Genomic DNA, 24,953 nt, shown 5'->3' with positions numbered 1-24,953 from the left:
TATTCATTCTAACTTACCAGTGCTCGGTCTCTCTTTGACAGTGACGTGCACCGGCATCTGTAGGTTTCCTTTGGCGCAGTAATACCAGCCGCTGCTCTCTTCCCTCAGACCCCTCATAGTCACAGTGAAGACATCGGGGTGTTTTGTGTCAACGGTCACTCTCATTCCGTCAATCCATCCAGAAGGGGCCTTCACACAGGCTCCTCCCAGCATGCACCACTGACTCTCCCCGGATATACTTTGGCGACAATCGATGGTGACGTCTTCCCCTTTGAATGCTGTCATCTCCTGGCGATCCACAAAGAGTAGGGGGCGACCTAGAGGTATTTTATTTTATTTTATTTTATTTTATTTTATTTTATTTTATTTTATTTTATTTTATTTTATTTTATTTTATTTTATTTTATTTTATTTTATTTTATTTTATTTTATTTTATTTTATTTTATTTTATTTTATTTTATTTTATTTTATTTTATTTTATAGCATTTGCCTTAACCTTTTGCACTATATAGAATCTATTTATTGTTTATGTTACTTATTTCATTTTATCCTTTTGTACTTATTGCACCGTGGGTCGAAGGGAAACATTATTTCGATTCCCTCAGTATGTCTGTATTATATTATAGAAATGAACAATAAAAGTTGACTTGACACTTTGCACTTTGGTTGCAGCCATATCATCGGAACATCCTGCTCACTAGTTTGCAGATACACAATGTTAACACAACCTATAGGCTCTGTTAACAGGTATGTAAGCGGATGATCCCACCGTAGCTAGCGACATGCCCGTTTACAGAGCCTAGTCTGTGTATTAACACTAGATTTTTTACGTACAGATAGCGGATCGTGAAGGGATATTCCCCGATTTTGACATAAAGTGATTTTGACAAAATGCTTTAATTCGTTTTTACCTGTGGTGACTGACAGCTGAAAATACTTGCCGTCATCTGGCAGGTCTTTGATTTCCACACTACACCAGTTATGAGTGTTGTGAACCGACAGATCATCAATAGTCACAGTGAGGATTCTTTGGCGTGTGTCATCAGAGACTGAAAACTGTCCCGGACTTCTCGGCTGGTTGGTTTTAACCTTGTAGGAGCAGGACACCCAGTCTGTTCCCTCACACAGGTACTTGACATGGTGTGTGTGCTTGGACTCATAGAGACATGGGATAGAGATGGAGCCTCCAGCCTTCACTGACACTTTACTGACCGTAGTAATGCTGCCAATTCCTGCAACAAGAACCAGAAAACAATTCAATTCAATTAAAATTCAAAAAAGCTTTATTGGCATGCCTATTGTTGTAAACAAACAGTGTTGCCAAAGCATTACAGAATTACAAATATTACAACAAAATGGAACGTCAGAGCACTGACGACCACTAGGGGTAGCACCACTGATTTTGTACCACCTAGGGTGAGGACCAACATGGGAAAGGGTTCCTTTTTTTATACGGGTGCTGCACTGTGGAACAGGTTACCGGGAGCACTCAAGTTGGTCAGGAGTTTGGGCAATTTTAAAAAGGCCCTAAAAAATGGCTTAGGCATAATTAGGCTTGCCTTAGAGGGGGTCATTGTTGTGTGTGTGATTTTTATGTATGTGTATATTTTGTGTATGTTTTGTGTACAGGGACCACAATGGAAATAAGCCTTCGGGCTTTTTTGTGTCTATCCCTCCCTGGCTATTTTATGTATTTTAATGTGTGACAGAGTGCTGTTCATGTTTTTATATCAAAATGGTAAAAAAAAAGAAAAAAAAAGCAATGTGTAAATATAACGCAATAGCATAACAAACAGATGTACTTAATAATATCTAATATATAAAATGAAATGGACAAGAATGATTATTTAATTTTGCAGGTTTTCGATTAACATGAGAATAAAAATAAAACAAAATGAAACAGTGAGGACTGGTGTAGAATATCAAAAACACTTGTAAATACATACACTTATAAAACACTTTCACTGTAATGTTAGTTTATATTATAGGTGGAGTCAGCCAATCTGGAGAATGCTTGTTGTCCAAATCACTTTTGTCCGTACTGTGTGTGTGCTGAAAAGAAATCCAGTACTATCACCCAGCCTAGTCTCTGTAAACAGGTATCTTGCTAGGTATGTTGGGCTCCCTTTGTTTTACATGTATTTTGTTTGCATAACATTTTACAGAGCCTAAGGCTGTGTATTATTGTTTCAAGCACACACACACAGGCCAGCACAGACAGAGAGCGGATCGTGTTGAGATGTAAACTGATTTTCATTAAGATTTTATTCAAACAATTGTCATTTAAAGGTCAGCGATTCTGAAGAACGCTTGTTGTCAAAATCCCTGTGTGTAAAAATCAATGAACACCAGTCCATACATAGAAAAAATCCAGTGTCGAAACACAGCCTTGTTTCTGTAAACAGGTGTGTTGCCAGCTATGGTGGTGGGCCCTCTTTGTTTACTTACAGTACCTTTTGTGTGCATACTAGTTTACAGAGAATAGACTGTGTATTACCTCCATTTTATGGTGGAGAGAGAGGAGATATTACCTGATTTTGAAATAAACTGATTTTGACAAGCATTCTCCTGAATCGCCGAATTCACCTTTAAGATATGTCTCAACCAAATGACATTCAAAGCACCCCAATCATGGGCGCTCTGGTGGCGTAGTGGATAGAGCGTGTACCATAGCTGCTCATTGCAGTGGTTGTGGGTTCAAATCCTAACCATGGACCTTTTACTGCAGGTCATCCCCCTCTCTCTCTCTCTCTCTCTCTCTGTCTCCCCATTGCATCTCTGTACTGTCTAATAAGCTTGAAAAAATGCCAAAAAATTATCTAAAAAAAACAAAAACACACAATCATACTCACGTACTCATCATCTTTCACAAATAATAAAGCACGTCATGAAATGGCCTCTGGCCTCTGTCACTAACCTGTGAGTCCAGAGAAGATGAGAAGAACACTGAGATGAACAGCCATGTTGATGAGCAGAGTAAGACTATAAGCAACAACGACCCACTCACATTCACAATGATGTTCCACTTCCTGAAATCACTACATAAGTCCTCGCAATAGGACACACCTCTCTTCGTCTGAGCGTTAGCTGCCTCACACTGGTTTGGATGGAGAAATAGATGAAGGTAAAACTTGTGTTGTAGGTGCCACACATAGTTGATTACCTCACCTTAAAGCCATGGGTACGAGATTGAGCATTTGGCAGAAAATGGAATGGTATAACAACAGCCCTTTGGTTAGACTAACATTAAAAGTGGACAGGGTGTAAGGACCAGTGGATACAAAATGTCAAAAGAAAAGACCAGCACTCCAGCTGTTATGTGAATTATTATGTGTTCATGAATTGAACTGAAGATCTGAGGCTGAAAAATGTAATAGGCTAACTATATTATACAGTCATATGAAAAAGTTTGGGGAACCCCTCTCAGCATTATAATTGACTCTGCTTTCACAAAAAAAAGATAAAAGTGGTATGTCTTTAATTTACCAGGAACAGCTAAGTACTGGGAAGTTTTCCAAACAAAGATTTTTTGAAAAGCAGTATTTAGTTTTATGATATTAAATAAAATGTGAAAAACTGGCTGTGCAAAAATATGGGAACCCTTGTGGTTTTGTTGATTTTAATGCATTTAACAGCATGTGAAACTGAGGACTTTAAACACAAAATTGGTTGGATTATGTTGTTAAGCCTTGAACCTCATATAAAGGTCTGTTTAATCATGATAAAAGGTATTTTAGGTGCCTAAATGCAAGTTCCACTTCTCTTTGACTCTCTGCAGAAGTGAGACAGAATGCGATCATCAAAACAGCTCCCAAAAGATCTTAAAAACAAAGATTATTCATTGTCATGGTTTAGGGGAAGGCTACAAGAAGCTTTCCCAAAGGTTTCAATTGTCAATTTCTACTGTAAGGAACGTTGTCAGGGAATGGAAGGACACAGGCACAGTTGCAGTTAAATCCAGGTCTAGCAGACCAAGAAAAGTACAAGAGCGGCATATGCGGCGGATTGTGAGAATGGTTGCACACAACCCAAAGGTCACCTCCAAAGACCTGCAAGAACATCTGGCTGCATATTGTGTATCTGTACATGGTTCTACAATTCAGTGCAATTTGCACCAAAACATCTCTATGGCCGGGTGATGAGAAGGAAGCCCTTTCTGCGCCCACGCCACAGATACAGTTACATGGAGTATGCAAAAGCTCATTTAGACAAGCCAGCTTCATATTGGAAGAAAATGCTTTGGACTGATGAGACAAAAATTAAGTTATTTGGTCTTTATAAAAAGCAGATGTTTTGGTGCAAATTGCGCTGAATTGTTGAACGATGTACAGATACACAATCTGCAGCCAGATGTTCTTGCAGGTCTTTGGAGGTGATCTGTGGGTTGTGTGCAACCATTCTCACAATCCTCCACCTATGCCGCTCCTGTTTTTTTCTTGGTCTGCCATGCCTGGGTTTAACTGCCACTATGCCTGTGTCCTTCCATTTCCTGACAACGTTCCCTACAGTCGAAATTGACAATTGAAACCTTTGGGAAAGCTTCTTGTAGCCTTCCCCTAAACCATGACAATGAACAATCTTTGTTTTTCAGATCTTTTGGGAGCTGTTTTGATGATCCCATTCTGTCTCACTTCAGCAGAGAGTCAAAGAGAAGTGCAACTTGCATTTAGGCACCTAAAATACATTTTCTCATGATTAAACAGACATTTCTATGAGGTTCAAGGCTTAACAACATAATCCAACCAACTTTGTGTTTAAAGTCATCAGTTTTACATGCTGCTACAGGCATTAAAATCAACAAAACCACAAGGGTTCCTATATTTTTGCACAGCCAGTTTTTCACATTTTATTTTATTTCATACAACCAAATACTGCTTTTCAAAAAATCTTTGTTTGGAAAACATCCCAGTACTTAGCTATTCCTGGTAAATTAAAGACATACCACTTTTATATCTTTTTTTGTGAAAGCAGAGTCAATTATAATGCCGGCTGAGAGGGGTTCCCAAACTTTTTCATATGACTGTAAGTGTAACATTTTCTTACTAATGGCAGACTTTCTTAAATACAGGTTTATTTTCTTTAGCAAGATATTTGGTCAGTAGCCCCAATAACATTAGCAAAAGCTAGTGGTCATCTGTCCTTCAGTCTAGTTGTTAAGCATCTGGCTGCTAGCAAGTTACTATTAATATGAACTGAAATAATGTTGACTTTTTTCCTTCCTTCGATTACTTGTGTAAGATTTTGGGATTTTTGATTATAAATAATCTTTGTATTGGTTATAATGCATATCACATACCATTCATTCAGGTTTGCGATGGCCACCCCACTCTAGGTCTGTGTCCCACCTTAGTCACCCCAGTCAACATGTCCTGGAAACGCCACTGAACACACACTAGCGGATTGGCGCATAAATCATTATGCATCATCATTGGATTAAAGTAGGCCTAGGTCTAGACATCAATATACCCAGAAGAGGACGCGCTACTGCTCTCTGGACATGAGCGTCTCTCTTCGGACTAATCCCTTTAAGTCATTCTGTTGTCAAGCTGCCGGAGACACACAACACAGACACCGGAAATGTTGAGGGACTGCCTTCAAACAAAAGCATAATGATTGTTAGGTCATGAATAAAGAGTTGATTTATTTGTATCTACACAACAATTAAATATATTCGAGATAATATAGGCTAATTCAATTCACCTTCAACAGTAAACAAAACCTTTTAGAAATGCATTTTCGGAAAGGGTGTTATAATCACAGTATAGATATAATAAGATAGAACTGTATACCAAGTTGTTACAAACAGTTGCAGGACACAGTAGGAAAACTAGTGCAGATATGTGGAATGCAAACACAATGAAATATGAAGAACAAATAAAGATTAAAATAAATTGCGAGTGCAAATGATAATAAAAATATGCTAATCCAAAATCAATGTCAACTACCTTAACAGAAAGGGCCACATGTCTTATACTGTAGCTGTGTATGAATGAGGTGTGCATGTGGTTAATTAAAGACGTGATTGTGATTTAGTATATGCTATTTCATGTAGGCCTACTACTACATTTAATTGTAACACATTTACATTGAAATGTGCGTAGGTTTTGTTTTTTGCCGATAAGTGAACAAATAAAGATCATTCAACAAGAATTGTCTTTTGTATATTTAATCAAGTGATGAAGTAGTATAACAGTATAGAGTCATTCTAGCTCATACAGTGTACTTTGAGAGTCTGATACAGTCACATAGTTCAAAGCTATCAAGACAGCTAGAGGTTAGCCTTGTGTGAGGACTACGGCTGATCTTATTTTATTTTGAAAGGCCCAGCAGGAAGCTATGGTGTGTTGTGGTGTGTGTGGCGCCTCACTGATCTTGTCTGCAGCTCTGTGATTTTCTAAATCCAATCTGCGTGTGTGACATCAGCAGCGTGAAAGCTGGGCCGGGCTATACATGTCGTCCTCCTTAGAATAAAACTATGAGGTGCAATCTGAGGAGAGCCCCACATCCTCCAGGAGCCTCTCCACACACAGCCGATCCGTTACACATCGCCTCATCCTCGGTCTGAGAGCAGCACTGTGGGACCCGCGGTGGCCATAGAGCCAGCGGAGAGGAGGAGGCAGGGAGCGCGGCATTAAGCGCGTTATGTTGGGCAATAAGAAGAAAGCGACCCCGGTCGTTAAGAATGGAGCCGGGACGTCCGAGTCAAAGGCCATTCATCCTCTGAGGAATCTGGGTGAGTTCTCGATCAATGCTGCTGCAATCTTAGTGTAGGCTATATTCAACCACCAGAGATAGTAAGACTACTAGAGGCTATAGCCTACTGCGGACGCAACTGAATGTTGTAGCATATAGCCTACCCCTCTCCCTCCCTAATTAACACGGGTATAATAATAATAGGCTAGCCTAAATGTAATAATACATTATATTATTTCTTTACCATGTTACTTATTATTAGTCCAAATATCAAAGCATCAATAGGCTACAGTAGGCTATGGCACTCATTGGCCACGATTTAAAAAAAACAGTCATCCGAATCAATCGTTTAGTTAAAAAAACACATAAATAAATAATAATACATAATAATTATAAATAAATATCTAGGACTACTGTATTTATAAATAAAATAATACTATATAGCCTAGATGTATACATAATTCAAACAGATTGCAGAATCCCAAAATTCAATTTATTGTATCAGTGGCCAAAGCACTGTCGATAAATTGCTGTTTGTTCCAAGGACCGACAGTCCGAATTCCAGCTAGCCCGATGGTGACACAACAAAAATAAAGAACAACACGGCACATCATCACATTGCAAATCAAACACCAGTGAATATTCTTCCTATCTATTTTATAAAGGACTAAAATAAAACAATACATTTTCTAACACGCTGTATCCATGTATTGACTTATCATAAAATAGTGTTGTAGAACACCTCTGTTGGTGAGATAACCATACAATCTAAATCTGTCAGAAAATGACACGCATGTCTATAATAAAGGAGGGGAACGCCACGTGTCTTAATGTAAACGTGTTCACTATGATAAACAGAGAAAGGAAGCTTAAGTGAGTGGACGTTGGAACTTTCCCTGGATTGACTAACACCTTCATAAACAACTCATTTTTAATCCAAACTTTAAAAGGAAGGACACTGTTTTATGAATTCATCACATCAATAAGTGAACTGTCTGCAGTACGTGAGCAAGTTAAACTTGATCTATATATATTATATAGATATACCCACGGCTACAAAGGGCTTAACACACATGCACAAATACATCTGAACAAACTAAATAAGAGAAAATAAGAATTATAAAACAAAAACACTTGTACGTGAAGGCTTGTGTATGAAGGTGGGTTTTGAATAGACTCTATAAATAGTCCAATGTTTGAGCCGACCTGATTAAGAACGGCATTCGTATGAGCAGCTGTTTGGACGACACCCTGTCCTCCTCTAACGTGTGTTGATTCTAACCAGTGTCTCTGCAGTGAACAATATGTTGCTTCCTATCAGCATCTGTTGTGGAATTCAAATATCAACCTCTAGAAAGATGAGCATTTAGGCAATTAATACCAGATGACACAATGTTTAAATACAAAATAAACCGATCTTTAATGTTTGCAAACATGAGTCAAGACAACAATACAGCAATGGGATTGTAATGAAATGACTAAAGAATGCAGTCATTCTCAAGAGGTTATAGCAAAATCTAATTACGCACGAACATCAGCCTAATATAATTTCAGGGTTGGAATAGTGAGACATAACAAACATACATTGGCGCAACCTAGTCTCCAGTACATACTATCTCAGTCATAACAACATGACTTTGTGTTACATGAGACTAAGGTCAAAACTGTTTGGTCTATTGTATGAAGATTCACAATGTATGACAAAACAATATAATATATATTTCTTATAATCACACAATATTAATTTCCATAACACATCCTAACCTATTTATCTTCACCAAAGCTCTGACTCACCAGATAGAGAATATTTGATCAGGAGCAGTTTATCAGCTAGCACAATTAAATCAGAGGCAATGCAAATACAGCTCAAACAAATCCCAGCAATATTTAGTTGTTTTGCTGTCTACTGTCTGTATCACTTAAATGACTTATTACTCACTATTTTCACCTTAATACCTATACCAGTCGAACAGTCCTGTCATGATTCAGCTTGCAATTTTTGCTCGTGCATAGCTAACATCTAGCTTTGTGCAACATTCTCACATGCTAACATACAGTATAAAGGTCATTATTATTATTAACATATAAGTGTTACAAAAGTAGGCAGACACTGTCATGTATTTGGGTTAAGTATTTCAGTTAATGTAACACAAAAGTAATAGTACTAATAGTGATAGTATAAGTTGACATATGATTTCTAACAATACTTGCATAATACACATTTTCATTTTTCTATCATTTCCTTCAGCTGTTTATTCACAGAGAAGAATACACGTGCAAAAAATAATCCATGTACAGGTTTTTTCATGAACCGATGAAGCCTTTATTATTAGTGTTTCCTTACGTAAGTTCTAGTCGACACCTCGACCAGTTAATTAAGGCATTGGCTGAGCACCAATTGTCTCTCAGAGCTGTGTGGCCTTCACTGTGCCACGTGTGTGTTTCTAATAGTGTTCTTGCATATGAGTTGTCCTATGAAGATTTTCACTTCCAACACAAAAAGCAACATAGATAACAAACACAGTCAACTGAAATTGAGGCCTAACCACACACTGTATACAAACTGCCTTTAAAGTACGTCTAGAAATAAAGATTGAGCTGATGTATGTAACAAAGTATTATTTTATGTATGACCGTTTCCAGCCTGCTTGGAGTGTCCTGTAGCCAGGCTCAATGCTGAGAATCTTGACCCCATATTATCCCTTTTAAATGTGTTTTCTTTTCATAAAATACAACTAGAAAAAGCAGTGCGTTTGCTTCTAATGGAGGATTGTTTGATTGTGTTCACTTTGCTACTTCAATTCAAGTCAAGAATTGTATTTCTATCTAGCCAGTAGTTTTCCACCTCTAACAAATTGACCAATGTGTATGTGACGTCATGTGTGTTTGGCCTTTATCTCAACTCCCTTGATAAAGCAAATATATCGGCGCATTGTAGATGTGCAGTACATCAGGTGTTGCTGCCAGTTACTATGTGTCTCCATGCAGCCAACCCGTAACATTAACACGCCACATGGTTTCATCACACACACTGTCTAATAAACAACTTGCCTAGTTTACAACCACACAGCCCCACTGCTGCAATGTCTCATCGTTTACAGTAGCTCACTGCTGTACACAGCGGAGTGTGTGTGTGTGTGTGTGTGTGTGTGTGTGTGTGTGTGTGTGTGTGTGTGTGTGCGTGCGTACGTGTGTGTTTCCAGTATCAAGACGCCTTTGTGAGTGTACTGACCCAACCCTCCCTTAGACCACAGTGAGACTTCTGTTGCAGCTGCTGAGTCCTGCTTACTCAGCTTTAGGACTCAGCAGTATGTGTGAAGTACAGGCCTGGAGTATGTTTCATAGCATTTATGAATATTTGCAGTGGAACTATTCCTTTAGCTAGAAAATGCAATTCAGAACTTATACTGTTTCCCTCAGTTCAAAATGTGCACATAGGGTTATGGCTATTTTAAGCCTCTCTTCATAAGCAACTTGAGATAACTTCTGTTTCCACACATTCTATTGGCCACTGCATTGGCAATTGATTAGATTGTTTGGCTTGAAGTGGAGCTGCAGTAGACAGTAGACACACAGAAAAAAAACATCCCACAAACCGCTCTACAGTAAAAGTTCAGTTCTATCTTGATTTTATTTATTAATCTGTCTCCATCATTTGCCACTTGACTGGGGCAAAATAACATTTATAATACATATATAAGATTGAATTGTTGAAGCTTAATGTATTTTATGTTTTGGCCTATTGTTGGCTGAACAGGACAGCTGGGCCAAGGGAAGCCTTAGGGAAGACTGAGGGAAGAAAAACCTCATTCATTATATTATAATAGTGATTTCATAATGATAGAACGCCGGTTCCGTATGGGTGAAGTATTTGTTTAAGTTAATGTTAAATTCTAGCTATATGATGCAGTGCAATATAAATGAACCTAGGCAGTATATTACAGTTTTCAATAATATGTTTGTTGAAGTTGTTGTAGTGTTAGAATAGATCAGATTTAACATATCCACATATTAAAGATAGGACAGATTCTTACTAAACAAAATAAGCAAGTGTTTTAGTCATGCACTAGTTAACAGCTGGCACACACACACAGACATTTAAGTTGTAGAGCACGTGCTGGGATCTGTAGTAGGGGAGAACAGGGTTATATTTCACATGGGTTGGTTGTCACAATGTGTCAGGGTGTCTTTGATGATTAATTTCTTCTTTATTACAATAAGTTGGAAACTGAGAGGGATACACATTTCAAGCCAACACCTTACGCTTCAATTTAATGTAGGAATGACCATTTAAAGATGTTTTGGTGATGAGCAGTTCACACTAGAGTAAAAAGTGTGCCTATCAACCCCGTTCTCCCCTATCCTGACTTCAGCATAGAACTGAGCGTCATCTGCTTAATTGTGATTTAAGCAGATAGAAATAAAAGTTGCTGAAACGATGAACAAAGTTTCTTACAAAGTACTTGATCAAGTGTTAATCCTACCTTACATGTATGGAGAGATTAACAGTTATACATAACAAGGCTATCATTAACAGACGGCCACTCGTCATATCTCATCTGGGCAAAAGCTGTCACGAAATAGCCCTTAGTTCATTGGAATGTCCTGTGCCCCTGTATCAGAAGACCTTCCATGTCCCACTTCACCACCTTACAATCTTAGTTTGCTCATCTTCTCTCCTTACTTTTGACTTTATTTTTAAGTTTGTTTTACAATACAACAAATACACATACACACATTACACTAACAGCAACAAAAGGATGGTAGGATGGCCCAGAGGAAAGGTGGCTGACCAGTAACCGTGAGGTCGCTGGTTCAACCCCTGGCACGGGACAGGAGGGTGTTAGTTGTAAAACTAGTAGTGGCTGCTATTACATCTACTGTGCTCACCATCTCTACCATTGTGTCCTTGCGCAAGACTCTTAACCCCAAAACTGCTCCAGGGGCGCTGTACTACGGCTGACCCTGCGCTATGACCCCCTCTGGAGTGTGGTAACTTGAGGGGGGAGATGTGAATTGACACATTTCAATCTAACTATTGACTAATAAAGTAACTTAACAGAAGACAAAAAGAAAACATAGGCAAGGCAAGTTTATTTATTTAGCTTGAAGCTACTTTGTATTTACTCTTCCACAACATGAAGTCCAAGTCCTTCCCTTGCTCTCTTCTGTTTTCATCCATACCTTGTAATCTCTAGCCACACCCAACGGCTGCTTCAGGACTTCAGAATTACAGAGCTACCATATGAGTGGCTGTGGTCCAACATGTATATATATATATATATATACACCAACTACTAATTCTGACTATGCTGTAGTCTACAGTCCTACTCCCTTTTCACTCTTCACCCCCCGCCTTCTTCCAGTGCTGCCGAGTTCACATCACACACTGCCATCCTGTACATAGTCAAGTCCAATTTTCATGACATTTCTTCAAAGGTGCACTATGCAATTTCAAGGTATTGGGGATTTGTCTACATTCACGGAGCCTGCAGTTGGTTTACAAAAGATCGTTTCACTACATGTCATTGTTAGTATTGAATAATTATATCGTCATAAATCAAAACTAAATTATTTTGAGACACCTGGAACCAAACGTAAGACTACAATATGTTTTGTAAACCAAACTTTGGGCCCTGCTTCTATAAACAACAACAACAGTAACTTCTCAGGAAGCTTTCTAACTTCAAACAGTGTTCCAGCGATCACATTTTCCCTGTGAGGAAAGTTTGTTTGTTCAGTTATGAGGATATACCTTAGAAAATGTTAAACTTCTCTGACACATCCAAAGTTAACATAGTGCACCTTTAACCATCTTTGTATGTTTTCTTTTCTAGGAGTGGAAGAAGATGAAAATGTGAAGCAGATGTTGCAGGGCTCCAGTATGGTAAAGGTAAAGGCATTACTAGTTATCAACTGCTAGTAAGTTGATTGTAGTAGCAGAGTAATAGTGACAAAATGAATGAGACTTAAAGGGTTCATTCCTCCCATGTGAAGGTCCGCTCCCCTCGCTGGCAGAAGCGCAGAACTCTGAAGCTGCTGGACGACGGCGTCACTGTCTGGTGTCAGTCCCACAAAACCTCCAGCCGGGCCAAGGAACAGCAGTCCTGTAAGTGTGTGTGTGTGTGTGTGTGTGTGTGTTATGAATCAGAATCAATTTAGACATATTGGCACGCACACTGACCTGGGATATGTGAATGCAGAGCAGACATTTCCTATCCTTTTTAAATATATTTTTTGGCATATTCAAGCTTTATTAGATAGTACAGAGTTGAAATGGGGAGACAGAGAGAGAGGGGAGGACATACAGTAAAGGTCCACGGGTCGGATTTGAACCTGCGACCACTACAACGAAGGGCTGAGCCAACATGGTACGCGCTCTATCCACTATGCCACCGGAGCGCCCCAGACCTTTGCTATCCTGATTAAGATTGAATATCAGTTGGATGCAGTCCTACACATGGCCACATGGCAGGTTTTGGTTACTTGGAACTGAGTGGATTCTTCCGAACCTCTTCCATACGCTTTAAAATCATGTAGAATTAGTTTAGTAATCAACCTGTAAGGTACCACACCCAGAGGTCAAGAATCATGTCAGTTTGTTTCATGTTAACAAGTAGGCTTTTCCTTTGCCAAAATATCTGTTCCGTAAGTAGTGCCCCGTCTACTCTCTCTCTCTCTCTCTCTCTCTCTCTCTCTCTCTCTCTCTCTCTCTCTCTCTCTCTCTCTCTCTCTCTCTCTTCACTCATTATCTGAGGGTCACATACTTGATTATAGAGCTCATCTATTTAGATTACAGAGATGATCTATTTTCATCTTCCTAAAACAGCGAGCCCATGCTGCTGTAGTTCAAACAGAGAAATTACAGGACATTACATGTGGTGGTGACGGGAGTCGGCCCTGGAGCCTGTGGTTTTTTACACTGTATAGTTAGTTACCATACGAGGTTGGCCTCCCATGTACAGAACAAGCACTTTGTTTGCCACGAGACTAGACTTTACTTGTGATGTGTGTGTGTGCGTGCGTGTGTGTGTGTTTTAAGGGACCTTTTCTCTAACGATTAATTGCTGTTTGTTTGTGTGACACCAGTAATTTTAATGATATAGTTTCTTCTTACTGAAACACACACACACACACACACACACACACACACACACACACACACACACACACACACACACACACACACACACACGCTAAAGGTTGGATATATTTGTTTAACTGGACATGACATGTGGGTACAAGACAGTGTCCTCAGCCAGTCATTCATTCCACTATTTTTACATCAGGTGTGTTTGCTACAACCTGACTGGGTGGTCTAGTGCCCAACCTTTTAATACCAGCTTATGGATTTAGGTTGGACATGAACTGAGAACAGTTAACCATAGTGTCATTTTCTTCCTAATAATGTGAAAAATCCTTTTAATAAAGCCTTCCTATCCCCAGGTTAGAAGCCACTAGTCTCTGACAAACCGTCTTGTTAAGGGCGTATAGGTTACAAATGTGTGTCTACTGTCTATGCATTTACATACACTTTTTTCTTTAGTTTTTTTAACAGCAAAATAAACATTAATGCATCTATTACTTGATCTATCAAATCCAGAGTCTATTCATAGAGGCGTCACAGATCTTAATTGACCTTATTTTAATAATGTAATGCACTCACCCATATTAACCCATTTCTACTGTATCACATGCTTGATGAGAGATCCACTTTGGTTATTGAGAAGTTGTGTCCAGTGTCCTTAATAGGTGGCGGTATTCTCTAGTATCACGGGTTTTCAATATACATCTTTTAATCTTTCAATGTTCGGCATTGGGTTTATATTTCTCCATAACACAGTGGCCATCCACAGTAACAACCCAAGGTAAATACGCCTAATTCAAACAATCTAATGATGTCATATACAGCTCTGGAAAAAAAAACATTAAGAAACTACTCCAGGTGATCAATGTCCCTTTTTTTTAACAATGTATAGGTAGGCTATGTGTTTGAGTAAAATTACATTTATTTTGGTTTTATTATATAGACTGCTGGTACATTTTCTCACATATTGAACTGTTGAAACGGTGATTTATAATATTTCCATTAAGTAATATGGAGCTAAAATTGGAGTGGTCTCTTTAGTTTTGTCCAGAGCTGTATATCATAATGATTCACTCACAGGGATGATTTACTGTAGAGCTAGCGCTGTTACTATTCACACTTTAACTCCAATTAGCGGAAAATGCAGAACTTTGACTCAGTATTTAGAGTACTTTTAACATTATGGCTTTGTTAGCCTACCTATACTCTCATAAGAGATTGTTATGGCTATACTGTAATGAGAATCTCTCTGATGGACATCCATATCTAAAACCTTAAAACAGTGGATTAAATAAAACGTTAAGGGAACACATATCTGTGTTGATTCCACTATTAATGTTGCAGAGTTCATACAGTGTGTATACAGGCAGGGCCGCCTTAATGCACGGGCTTACCTGGGCTGAAGCCCCAGGGCCTACGAAGATCAGGGGCCTCTCAAAAAAAAAAAAATTTTTTTTTTTTTTTTTTTTTTTTACTTTCTCAATATAGGCCCCTAATCTAAGAAGGCCCCGAACATTGTCATTTAAAACAATAGATTATTGACTGGCTCATGATAGGCCCCTAATCTTCGTGGGGGGGGGGGGGGGCGTACGGAGATCAGGGGCCCATTATGAACCATTACAGAAAAAGGAAAAAAAAAATCACATTATTTTTGGCCTATGAAGATCAAGGAGCCTATCATTCACCAGTAAATTTGTTATTTTTGTTTAAATAACATTGTTCAGGGCAACGCAGATCAAGGGCCTATATTGAGTTGAGCCATTAAAAACAAAACAAAGAATTCAAAGACAGAAGTAGCTTTGGGATAAGGGATTATTTAAAAAAAAATGGAATGCTGAATGACTGGATTTTTTAAACCTGTATATTTTTGTTTCTGCTTTTTGGTATTTCTGTGTCTCCAAATGATTCCAGAAAATAGCTCACATAGGACACAGTTGATTTAGACTTAGTTTTCTTCTCAAAGTGCACCAGATTGATGCATTTTACTTTAAAAGGTTCAATTTTTTCTTCCGGGGGGGCATGCCCCCGGACCCCCTAGAAGGTCCTGGGTCCCCACCGCTGTCTCCACAATAACTTGGAAAAACACTGTAACCAACCATGTGTGTTTCGTTATTAAAACTCATTAGACCAGGAAGGAGTTTAAGTACATGTTACCTTAAGTGATTTTGTATTTCATCAATAGAGATATTGTGGTGTAGACAAACATGGCTTTAACGCATCTGTATTGTAAGACCGCCGCCCGGGGGGGGCCTACGAAACCTCTCAGCCCCAGGGCCTAGTGGCAGGTAAAGGCAGCCCTGTATACAGGTTGATATATTTTGAGTAGAATTCCCCCTCTCTGTCTGTTGTTAGGTACACACTTCTGCTGTCTGTCGGTGACCTCACATGACGCCTGAAATGATTTATGTGTGTCGTTTCTCGGGAAATCAAACCACATGCAAATATACACTTCGCAACAGCTAATGTTGGGTCTGTAGTGACGTTTGATTTGCCAATAACATATCCCAGTGTTATAGTTAAAGCACACGTCTATCGTCACAGTCATGGGCAATCGAGTGTCGATGCGGGCTGGATGAACACACAGGTGGAAAAAATAACACAAAAACAGCTGTTTGTGAGTGAATTACTTGTGGTAACGTGGTTCAAATTAGTATAAATATGTGTGTGTTTTTCTATAGACAGCTCCCTTTCACCAAAGTTGTTTGTGTCTTACCTTAGTTCTAATGATCAGTGCATCACTGTCATCAGTGTTATTAGCTGCCAAGCCAGTGTTGACACCATTCTGCAAATACAGTATAAACTGGTATTTCAGGATTCAGGAAGAAAACCAAACGGAGCCTAATGGTCTCATTGGCCAAGCCTTACATTTAACCATAATTTCCTGTGGACACAACGTGTGTGTGTGTGTGTGTGTGTGTGTGTGTGTGTGTGTGTGTGTGTGTGTGTGTGTGTGTGTGTGTGTGTGTGTGTGTTTTTGTGTGTGTGCGTGTGTGTGTGTGTGTGTGTGTGTGTGTGTGTGTGTGTGTGTGTGTGTGTGTTTAACCGAGAAATACAGTTGACCTAGCAGAAATAGTGGTAGCGTGACAAATATTTGAAGTACACACAGACAGTATTTATTAATGGAAACGTGCAGTTGTTGAGAGAGCTGTGCAAGAGACTTGAGTCCATCTTACTGTCTTTCAGATTTTTTTTAATTTTTTTACCACCATGTCAGAAGGAAGGATTGTTTAATTGTTGACGCTCTATAACAGTGGTTCTCAAAGTGCGGCCCGCGGGCCGACATATCTGGCGGCCCGCATTGAATTATGAATTATAAAAATAAATAAATAAATTATAGGGGAGAACGGGGGAATCTGAGGCATCGGGTAATGTGAGCCACCCCCTGTATCTAGGCAACGGAAAACATGTGAGATATATGTTTTCAAGCCCCTCTCATTTCCCCATGGCCCTGAAAGAGAGGACCTCATAGTGCTGTGGTAAGCATGTTTTTTTTCACCAAAATAGGTATTTTGCATTTAAAAGTCAATTTTCTTGCTGTCAACTTAATCAACTGTTGTGCCAAAGCAAATGTATTCACGTAGAAAAACTTTTATCATACGTGTTGATGAACTACCAACATATGAAACCATGTGATGCTGATAACTGAAGATTAGCCTGAAATGCTAAGAGAGGTAGTTTATTCTCAAATTGTAAACCTTTGATGTAGCCTGGAAATCCAGACCCTGATATCTTGAACGATAGAGGGTCTGGCCACGATCAATAGAAATTTCCAACTCAAGGGGCGGCTCCTACTCGTGCATTTCAAATGCCACTGCACGCAGTTGGATAGCACTACAACCAATCAGAGCGATGCACAAGGCGACGTAAGCCCCTTTCGTTTAGCGAACAGCTGTTAAACTGTTAAATTAAACGTTTGCCGTTGTCGGTCGGCAAAATAGAACATTCCACTTACTTGCTAATGAAAGATTTGAGTGCCGTCTTCCAAATCGTTAAGGGTTGAGGCCAAAGCAGTCTCAAACTCACACAACATATCCGCAGCCATCTTTGATGTTTACTATCACGGCTTCGACGTCGCATGCACGTCACTGTCGTCATCTGGTTACGTCCGCCCCAGAGTACCATATAAGGGGCTCTGGCGCGCCCATATTAGATAGAACCAATTGAAACCATAGCCAGATTTCTGGTCTTCTTGATAAAGCTTCAACGGAGCGTGTCCAGACCAACACGCGCAGCAAATTTAATTTGCCAGCGCCTAGTGGCAGGTCTGGGAATGCCAGGCTACCTTCGATGTAGATTTACAGCTAAAATCTCACAGTATCCTACTGTATTGATGTTCTACAAGATCATACTGTAAATTGCAATGCATATTGGGAGAAAATAATAATTTTACAGCGATATCTGAGAATGTTGCAGTTTACAGGTATTTTCTGTAAAAAGCAGTGCATGACGGGAAAATAAAGGAAGAGGCGGGAATTAAAATTTGAAATAGTTAGGTGGCAATTTTTCTCTTGTCCATTTTAAGACAACCCATTTCACTCTTATTATAAAGCCTATAGTCTATGATTTCACTTAAGACTATTCCAGGATTTTGTCTATTCTTGTGTTGGATTGTGTTTCTGGAACTAGTCGGTCCAATGTTGGGTTCCAAAATTGGCCCTCAGCTATCAAAAGTTTGAGAACCCCTGCTCTATAACCACTAAACCGCGGTTCGATTCTCGCCCTGCCACTTGTGTCATGGTTGTTGTGTCCTTGGGCAAGGCACTTCACCCACCTTGCCTCGTGTGAATGTCGATAGTTGGCCTGCTTTAGGTGTATGAATGTGTGTGTAAATGGGAACAGGTCTCCCTTGAAAAAGAGTCTCCGGTCTCAATGGGATTTACCTGTATAAATAAAGGTTAAAAAAAATTTAAAAAATCTTTCTCCCCCTCCCTTCCTCAGTCTCTGTGACCGAGGTAGAGTGTGTTCGAGAGGGCTGCCAGTCGGAGACGCTGCGTCACATGTCCAGCTCGGTGCCGGAGGACCGCTGTCTGACGGTGGTGTTCAAAGGGCCACGCAAGAGCCTGGACCTGCTGTGTCCCAGCCAGGAGGAGGCTCAGCGCTGGGTCAGAGGCATCCGCACACTGCAGGAGAGGCTGGAGAACATGACCCAGAGGGAGAAGCTGGACCAATATCCTCTTTAATGTTCATTTGGGAATATATAAAACCAATCCATGCTGAATGCTGGCAGATGATAGTGGCAAATGTTCCAAAAAAAACCTAGATACCAACAGAAAGTAACTATTGGCAGATTAGGGGAAGTTATAATTTAGTTATGTGCTATAAAACAGTCTGTATTGATCCAACTATATCACCACCAAACACTGTACAGTTTCCTCTAATCCTATTGTGCTTCCTTGACTGTCTGTGTTACCTGGATTCATGCTTACCTGGGGCGAGCTGACCAGAACCATGATGACAAGATGAGCTACGCTGAGGTCCAGACACTGCTGCAGATGATCAACATTGACCTAAGTGAGCAGTATGCCCGCAGCCTCTTCCAGGTAGAACGCACACACACACACACACACACACACACACACACACACACACACACACACACACACACACACACACACACACACACACACACACATAGAGTAACATTAGTTTACTGGAGACCTGCTCTAACCCTAACCACTACTTGCCTAACCTTTACCCTAACCTTAACCAAAAACCTAAGTCTACCCTTACCCTAAAGCAAGTCTTCACCTGGTAACGTAATCATCTACGTTATGGCAACCTATTTGGCACCATCTTAAAAATGGTTGTTTACACCTAAACAAAGATTAACACACCATTGTATACCGCCCAATTGTGGTCTAATTATAAAATAGAAAGAGTATGCAGAGAATCAAGGTAGCATATAATGATGCAATGAGGTTGCTGCCTCATTGCAATACAAATGATTGTTTGTATCCACTAGAGTGCCAACCTGTGAGGCACTCTTAAGACAACTGATGTTTAGTTTTATGTGTCGCCTGGACAAGTCAGAGAACCAAATAATTGAAGCTCTAGCCAGCCCTCTGAAAAGCTGCTACAGATACATGTCTAGGTTAAGACGGCATTGGTGCTATGGCTTGTATATCCTATATGCCAATATTTTAAATTTTTTTTAATTTATTATTCTTTCGGACAATTCCACACAATACACAATTTTCTCTTTCATATCTTCATACATCTTACTTTGTGTTGTCCGAAGGGTGACGGAAGAAGCCAAAGGCTTCTCAGGTCCCGCCCCCATTTTCATCAGATTCGGATTTAGATACACAGTTATTGTTTCAGAACATTTTAAAAATAAAAAATAAAACAAACAATAAAAAAATTAAAATAAAACAAACAGACTCGTGTTGAAAACCCGCGGTCAATGGCATTTAGAGACCAACTTAGCAGTTCTCAGCTCAGTTCAGTTTGTCTGTGTCAATGCAAAGTGTGAAGTGGCCTTGTATGTGGCCTGTTCAATTTCTTATCTGGTAGTCTAAACACATCTGCAAAAGTATTCAAAAACATACAAGTCTGTCTGCTGGCCTCTATTATTCGTTACAATATTGTTATGATAGTGACATTCACATTGTGCTCAGCTTATTAGTCTGTCATTTTCAATATGTCATTTATTTATTTCTATGTATTTTTTGTATCTTCTTTTTATACTGTATGATGTGTTTTATGGACCTGTGTCTGCAATACAAGCTTTATATTGATCGACTGTGTCTCCCTCTGTTGTTCTCTGACAGAAATGTGACCGGTCAGCGGACAGCCGTCTGGACCACGGAGAGATCGAGGTATTCTGCAGGGAGTTGCTCCGGAGACCAGAGCTGGATGCCGTGTTCATCCGCTACTCTGCCAACAGCTGTGTGCTCTCCACCGTGGACCTCAGAGACTTCCTCAAGGACCAGGGGGAGGACCATTCACTCATCCACGCCCAGAGCCTCATACTCACCTATGAGCTCAACGAATGGGGTACAGTACCCAGACAGTAACACTTACCCTGCGTTCCAAGTCACATACTTTTTCTTTTTACTATACTACATACTAAAGTACAGAAGTCTTTTAGGGTCACAGGAGAGAAAATTTTTTTTTCTTTATGTTGAGAAATTTCAAGAATAAAGACGAATACTCCAAAATGCTATTGGAGTTAGTGGGGCATTTATGTATTTTCAGCATACTACAATTGACGTGCATGTTTTGGGACATCCTAAATCTTTTTCTGGCATACTAAATAGGGAAGTATGGGAATTGGAACGCAGGGATAGTAGCAACATTGTTCTGGCAAAATGGACTCAGATAAACCCATTGGACACTAGCAATGAAGCCCCAAATTGTGAGACAGACAATGTTAGTATCTATGTGTTAAACACAGAAAAGCATCCAGCAGCTAAAAAAGCCACTTATGTTTCATAGGATGGGTAAAGAGGCCAAAATATAACTTAAAGGAGAATACAGATTGGACAAGCATATAGTAAGTCAGGTTGCTAGAAAAGCAATTCCAAAATAATGCTTGATTTGTCTCTTGGGTATTAATATAAGAGGATTATTGATAACAACTCAAACATATTTAGTAAGAAATGGGCCAAAAGAGAATAGGGTAAAACAGTTTTAACTTATGGATAGCATTGTGAAACTTCGATCATTTTGAAAGTACGATATGCTGTCATATTGTATGCTGTCATATCAGCGTTATACTGTGTGTCCAAAATGAACATACAATAGAACCATACTATATAACTAAAACTTATGTTTAATATTTAGTTGTTTTTTTACAAAATGCACGGACTTCCTTTTATTGACTTGTGATCAACCCACCACACACACACATACACACACACACGCACACACACACACACACACACACACACACACACACACACACACACACACACACACACACACACACTTTTTTGCCCTTTTGCCCGGTACAGCCCAGAAGAACCAGTTCATGACCCCCAATGGCTTCACGGTGTACATGCTGTCTAAAGAGAACTGTGTCTTTGACCCGGAGCACACCAGGGTTTACCAGGACATGACACACCCCCTGGCTCACTACTTCATCTCCTCTTCACACAACACCTACCTCACCAAGGACCAGCTGACCGGGGACAGCAGCACAGAGCCATACATTCGGTAAAATAAAATGTAATGGGTACATATGCACTTTGTATCATTTTCTGAATCTGTGTGTGTTTATGTACTGCTGTAATTATACGTAGCTTGCTATTAGGCTAGGTGAATCAGCGAAAATAAATGAGATAGCCGAGTGTCATCACAGGCACATCACTTGCTATCATGGAAGACCCACATCAGAAGACTGAACAATTTAACTTTGTATGGTCCAGTTGTCATATGCATACTGTATGCTTCGCTCGTCAATCAATTTTTTGTACTTTTTGCAATTATTGGTAGAGTATAACCATATATCATGGGGGGGAGGGAGGTAAATGGCATTACAGGAATGTAGACAAAAGTACAACTATGTACACACCGTGGTTACCGCATTGTTATTATCGTTTATTATGGGAAAATCTAGTCTGGATGTTATTTCAATCGACTACTGAACAACAAAGATAAGTTACAAACTCTCAAATGACACCTTTTTCTCACTCATTGTATAGTATACTAATACATTTTTTTGTTTTTCTCTTAGAGCCCTGAATCATGGCTGCCGTTGTGTGGAGCTGGACTGCTGGGACGGAGATAAGGGAGAACCAGTCATCTACCATGGACGTACACTAACCTCTAAAGTGCCCTTTGTGGAAGTCATTGAGACTATCAAGGAATATGCCTTCAAAGTGAGTACACTACAACACTAATCATTTTCATTTTAAAGGTCCACTATTATGCATAATGCACATTTTAATTTTCTTTTAATATTAAAGCATGAGAAAAAACGTACTTTTTTCTCTAGCTCCACCTTTCTGATAACCTGTTGTTCAAGAACCCCAGGCAGATTTCTCTCCCCATATGATGTCATAAGGGTAGAAGCCACGTCCCCTCATTACAAACCTAATTTAGCACTACCTCCACCTGTGATAAGCCCCAGCCCCAATCAGAGCTATTTCACTAAAAATCAAAGTCAATGAATTGAATTTGTGCAGATAAGGGTATAAACATATTTCTGAAATAAAAAAGGGTAAAAGCCAACGGTACATTGAGACTTTTGCTCACTAGCCAAAAGATGATTTCCTTCTGTATTATGTATGTATAATTATTCCTATTTTTAACCCAGATAAAGTTTTTTTTTAGGACTGTCAAACGATTACAATTTTTAATCAGATTAATCACATGATTCTGTGGATTAATCACGATTAATTTTACCATTCGAAATATGCCCGAAAAATTTGAATTTTCTCTGTATATTGTTGTATGAACGGATAAGATAAATGACAAAAGGTGGATATGTACATTTAAAATTAGTATGTTTATTAATTGAAAATCCAAATGATGGTTTTAATAGTGAAAATAAATTTTAATCAAATTAAAATATATAGGCCTACCTACCAAACCATAATTCAATTGGTCTGTCTCTTTACTATGTCTTTGGGCAAATATAGGATAGGCTATAGAATGGCATTTATTTGGTGAATCTATAGGTTGTGCATTCTTGAATACAACTTGATTACAGTCCGCGGTGTGTGTGTGTGTGTGTGTGTGCGAGCGTTTGTACGCGCGACCACGTCCTAGGGGACTGTTCATGTGTGCCAGGAAGCCGACGTTATGTTGATGTCTGATCACACACACCTCTGAAAACTGCAGACGTTTGTGTCCTCGTGGGCTCTGAACAGAGCGGACAATGTTTCTCCTCCTGTTGCTTCGACATCAACTGCCGTGATTTATATACTATCTATGCCCGCGAGACAGACGTGGGTTCATGTTTGGCTGGGCGCAGCTACTGATCCTTGGTCAGCCACAACGTTAAGAGTGACTGTAGTACAGAGCCGGTGGGATGTACGGGGCGGATCATTCTGCACATGCGTTAATTGCGTTAAAAAATTAACGTCATTAATTCCAGAAATTAATCACCCTGCGTTAACGCGTTAATTTTGACAGCCCTAGTTTTTTTTACTGGGAGTTTTTTCTCAGCCGAGCTAAGGGTCTAAGGGCAGGGTGTTATACTGTATGGAATGTAAAGCCCACTGAGGCAAATGTCTATTTGTGATATTGGGCTATACAAATACAACTGATTTGATTTGATTTGATTGTTCCTCTGTGCCAGGCCTCTCCTTACCCTTTGGTCCTGTCCCTGGAGAACCACTGCTCCGTAGAGCAGCAGACGGTCATGGCCCGACACCTGAGAGCCATCCTGGGGGACAAACTGCTCACCAAGCCCCTCGGCGGTCTGGACCCTCACTGTCTGCCTTCTCCAGAGGTAAGGAGGCACTGATCCACTTAACCAAAGGAAAGTTAAATCCCCTAAAGAGCTAGTATCCATGAAGATTAAAAAGTATTTCATTATGGCACACATTATGCCTGCCTGTACTGGATACACAGTCAATTTGTTCACAAAATGTCAGTTCTGAGGAGACTTTTTTGTGTTTGACTGTAAAGCTGGGGCAATCTGCTCTTCTGTGTCCCACTTATAACGCAGTTCCACATATTTACAGTGTAAGTTAGTGCAGCATGAATTCATAATCTATGCACCAGTAATGACAATCTCCTTCAAGCACCTTTACAATGACATTACCTTCTGCTCAATGCATATATGTGCCTGTCATTACGGATAGGTTTCATGTTCTGTTTTATTCGTATCTGGTTAATTGCCATTCATTGTTAATCGATTCCTTTTTATCTCAGACAGGATAGTGGTAAGGAACTAACGAGTAAAATATTTCTAAAAATGTTAGAAGTAGTAGTGGTGTCAGCAGTATTACTGTAAAGTGGCGATCATAAGGTAGCAGTCATTGTGGCTGTAGCTGCAGTAGTAGCTCCGTATTGTTTCGTGTGTTTGTGTTTAAACCACGTTTTTAATTTATTTTTATTTATTTAACCAGGAAAGTCCCATTGAGATTAAGTCCTGGCCAAGAGGCAGCAACAAGTTACATACATACACATACACTCACAACAACATAGAAACAGATTTTAATCAGCAATTCAAATAATAAAAAACAGATACAAGTAAATAAAAATGTAGAAGAAACATCT

General features: G+C 39.5%; 1 protein-coding gene across 1 annotated transcript in view; it reads left to right on the top strand.

The window, feature by feature from the left end:
* Window positions 1-6,643: 6,643 nt before the first annotated feature.
* The window catches only part of LOC307266888 (1-phosphatidylinositol 4,5-bisphosphate phosphodiesterase delta-3-A-like), a gene marked incomplete at both ends in the record, with an annotated part of 21,521 nt that continues 3,211 nt past the window's right edge, over window positions 6,644-24,953 (top strand). The window contains 10 exons of the mRNA XM_080049006.1: window positions 6,644-6,734; window positions 12,532-12,587; window positions 12,692-12,803; window positions 18,720-18,948; window positions 19,192-19,321; window positions 20,552-20,777; window positions 21,737-21,938; window positions 22,459-22,603; window positions 24,028-24,180; window positions 24,400-24,416. Of these exons, the coding sequence (XP_079905132.1) occupies window positions 6,644-6,734; window positions 12,532-12,587; window positions 12,692-12,803; window positions 18,720-18,948; window positions 19,192-19,321; window positions 20,552-20,777; window positions 21,737-21,938; window positions 22,459-22,603; window positions 24,028-24,180; window positions 24,400-24,416 (1,361 nt within the window). The remainder of the gene's footprint in view (window positions 6,735-12,531; window positions 12,588-12,691; window positions 12,804-18,719; window positions 18,949-19,191; window positions 19,322-20,551; window positions 20,778-21,736; window positions 21,939-22,458; window positions 22,604-24,027; window positions 24,181-24,399; window positions 24,417-24,953) is intronic.

This window comes from Ammodytes marinus (genome assembly GCF_949987685.1).
Source record: "Ammodytes marinus genome assembly, chromosome: 20".
Lineage (NCBI taxonomy): Eukaryota > Metazoa > Chordata > Actinopteri > Uranoscopiformes > Ammodytidae > Ammodytes > Ammodytes marinus.
This window is presented reverse-complemented; position numbering and strand designations above follow the sequence as displayed.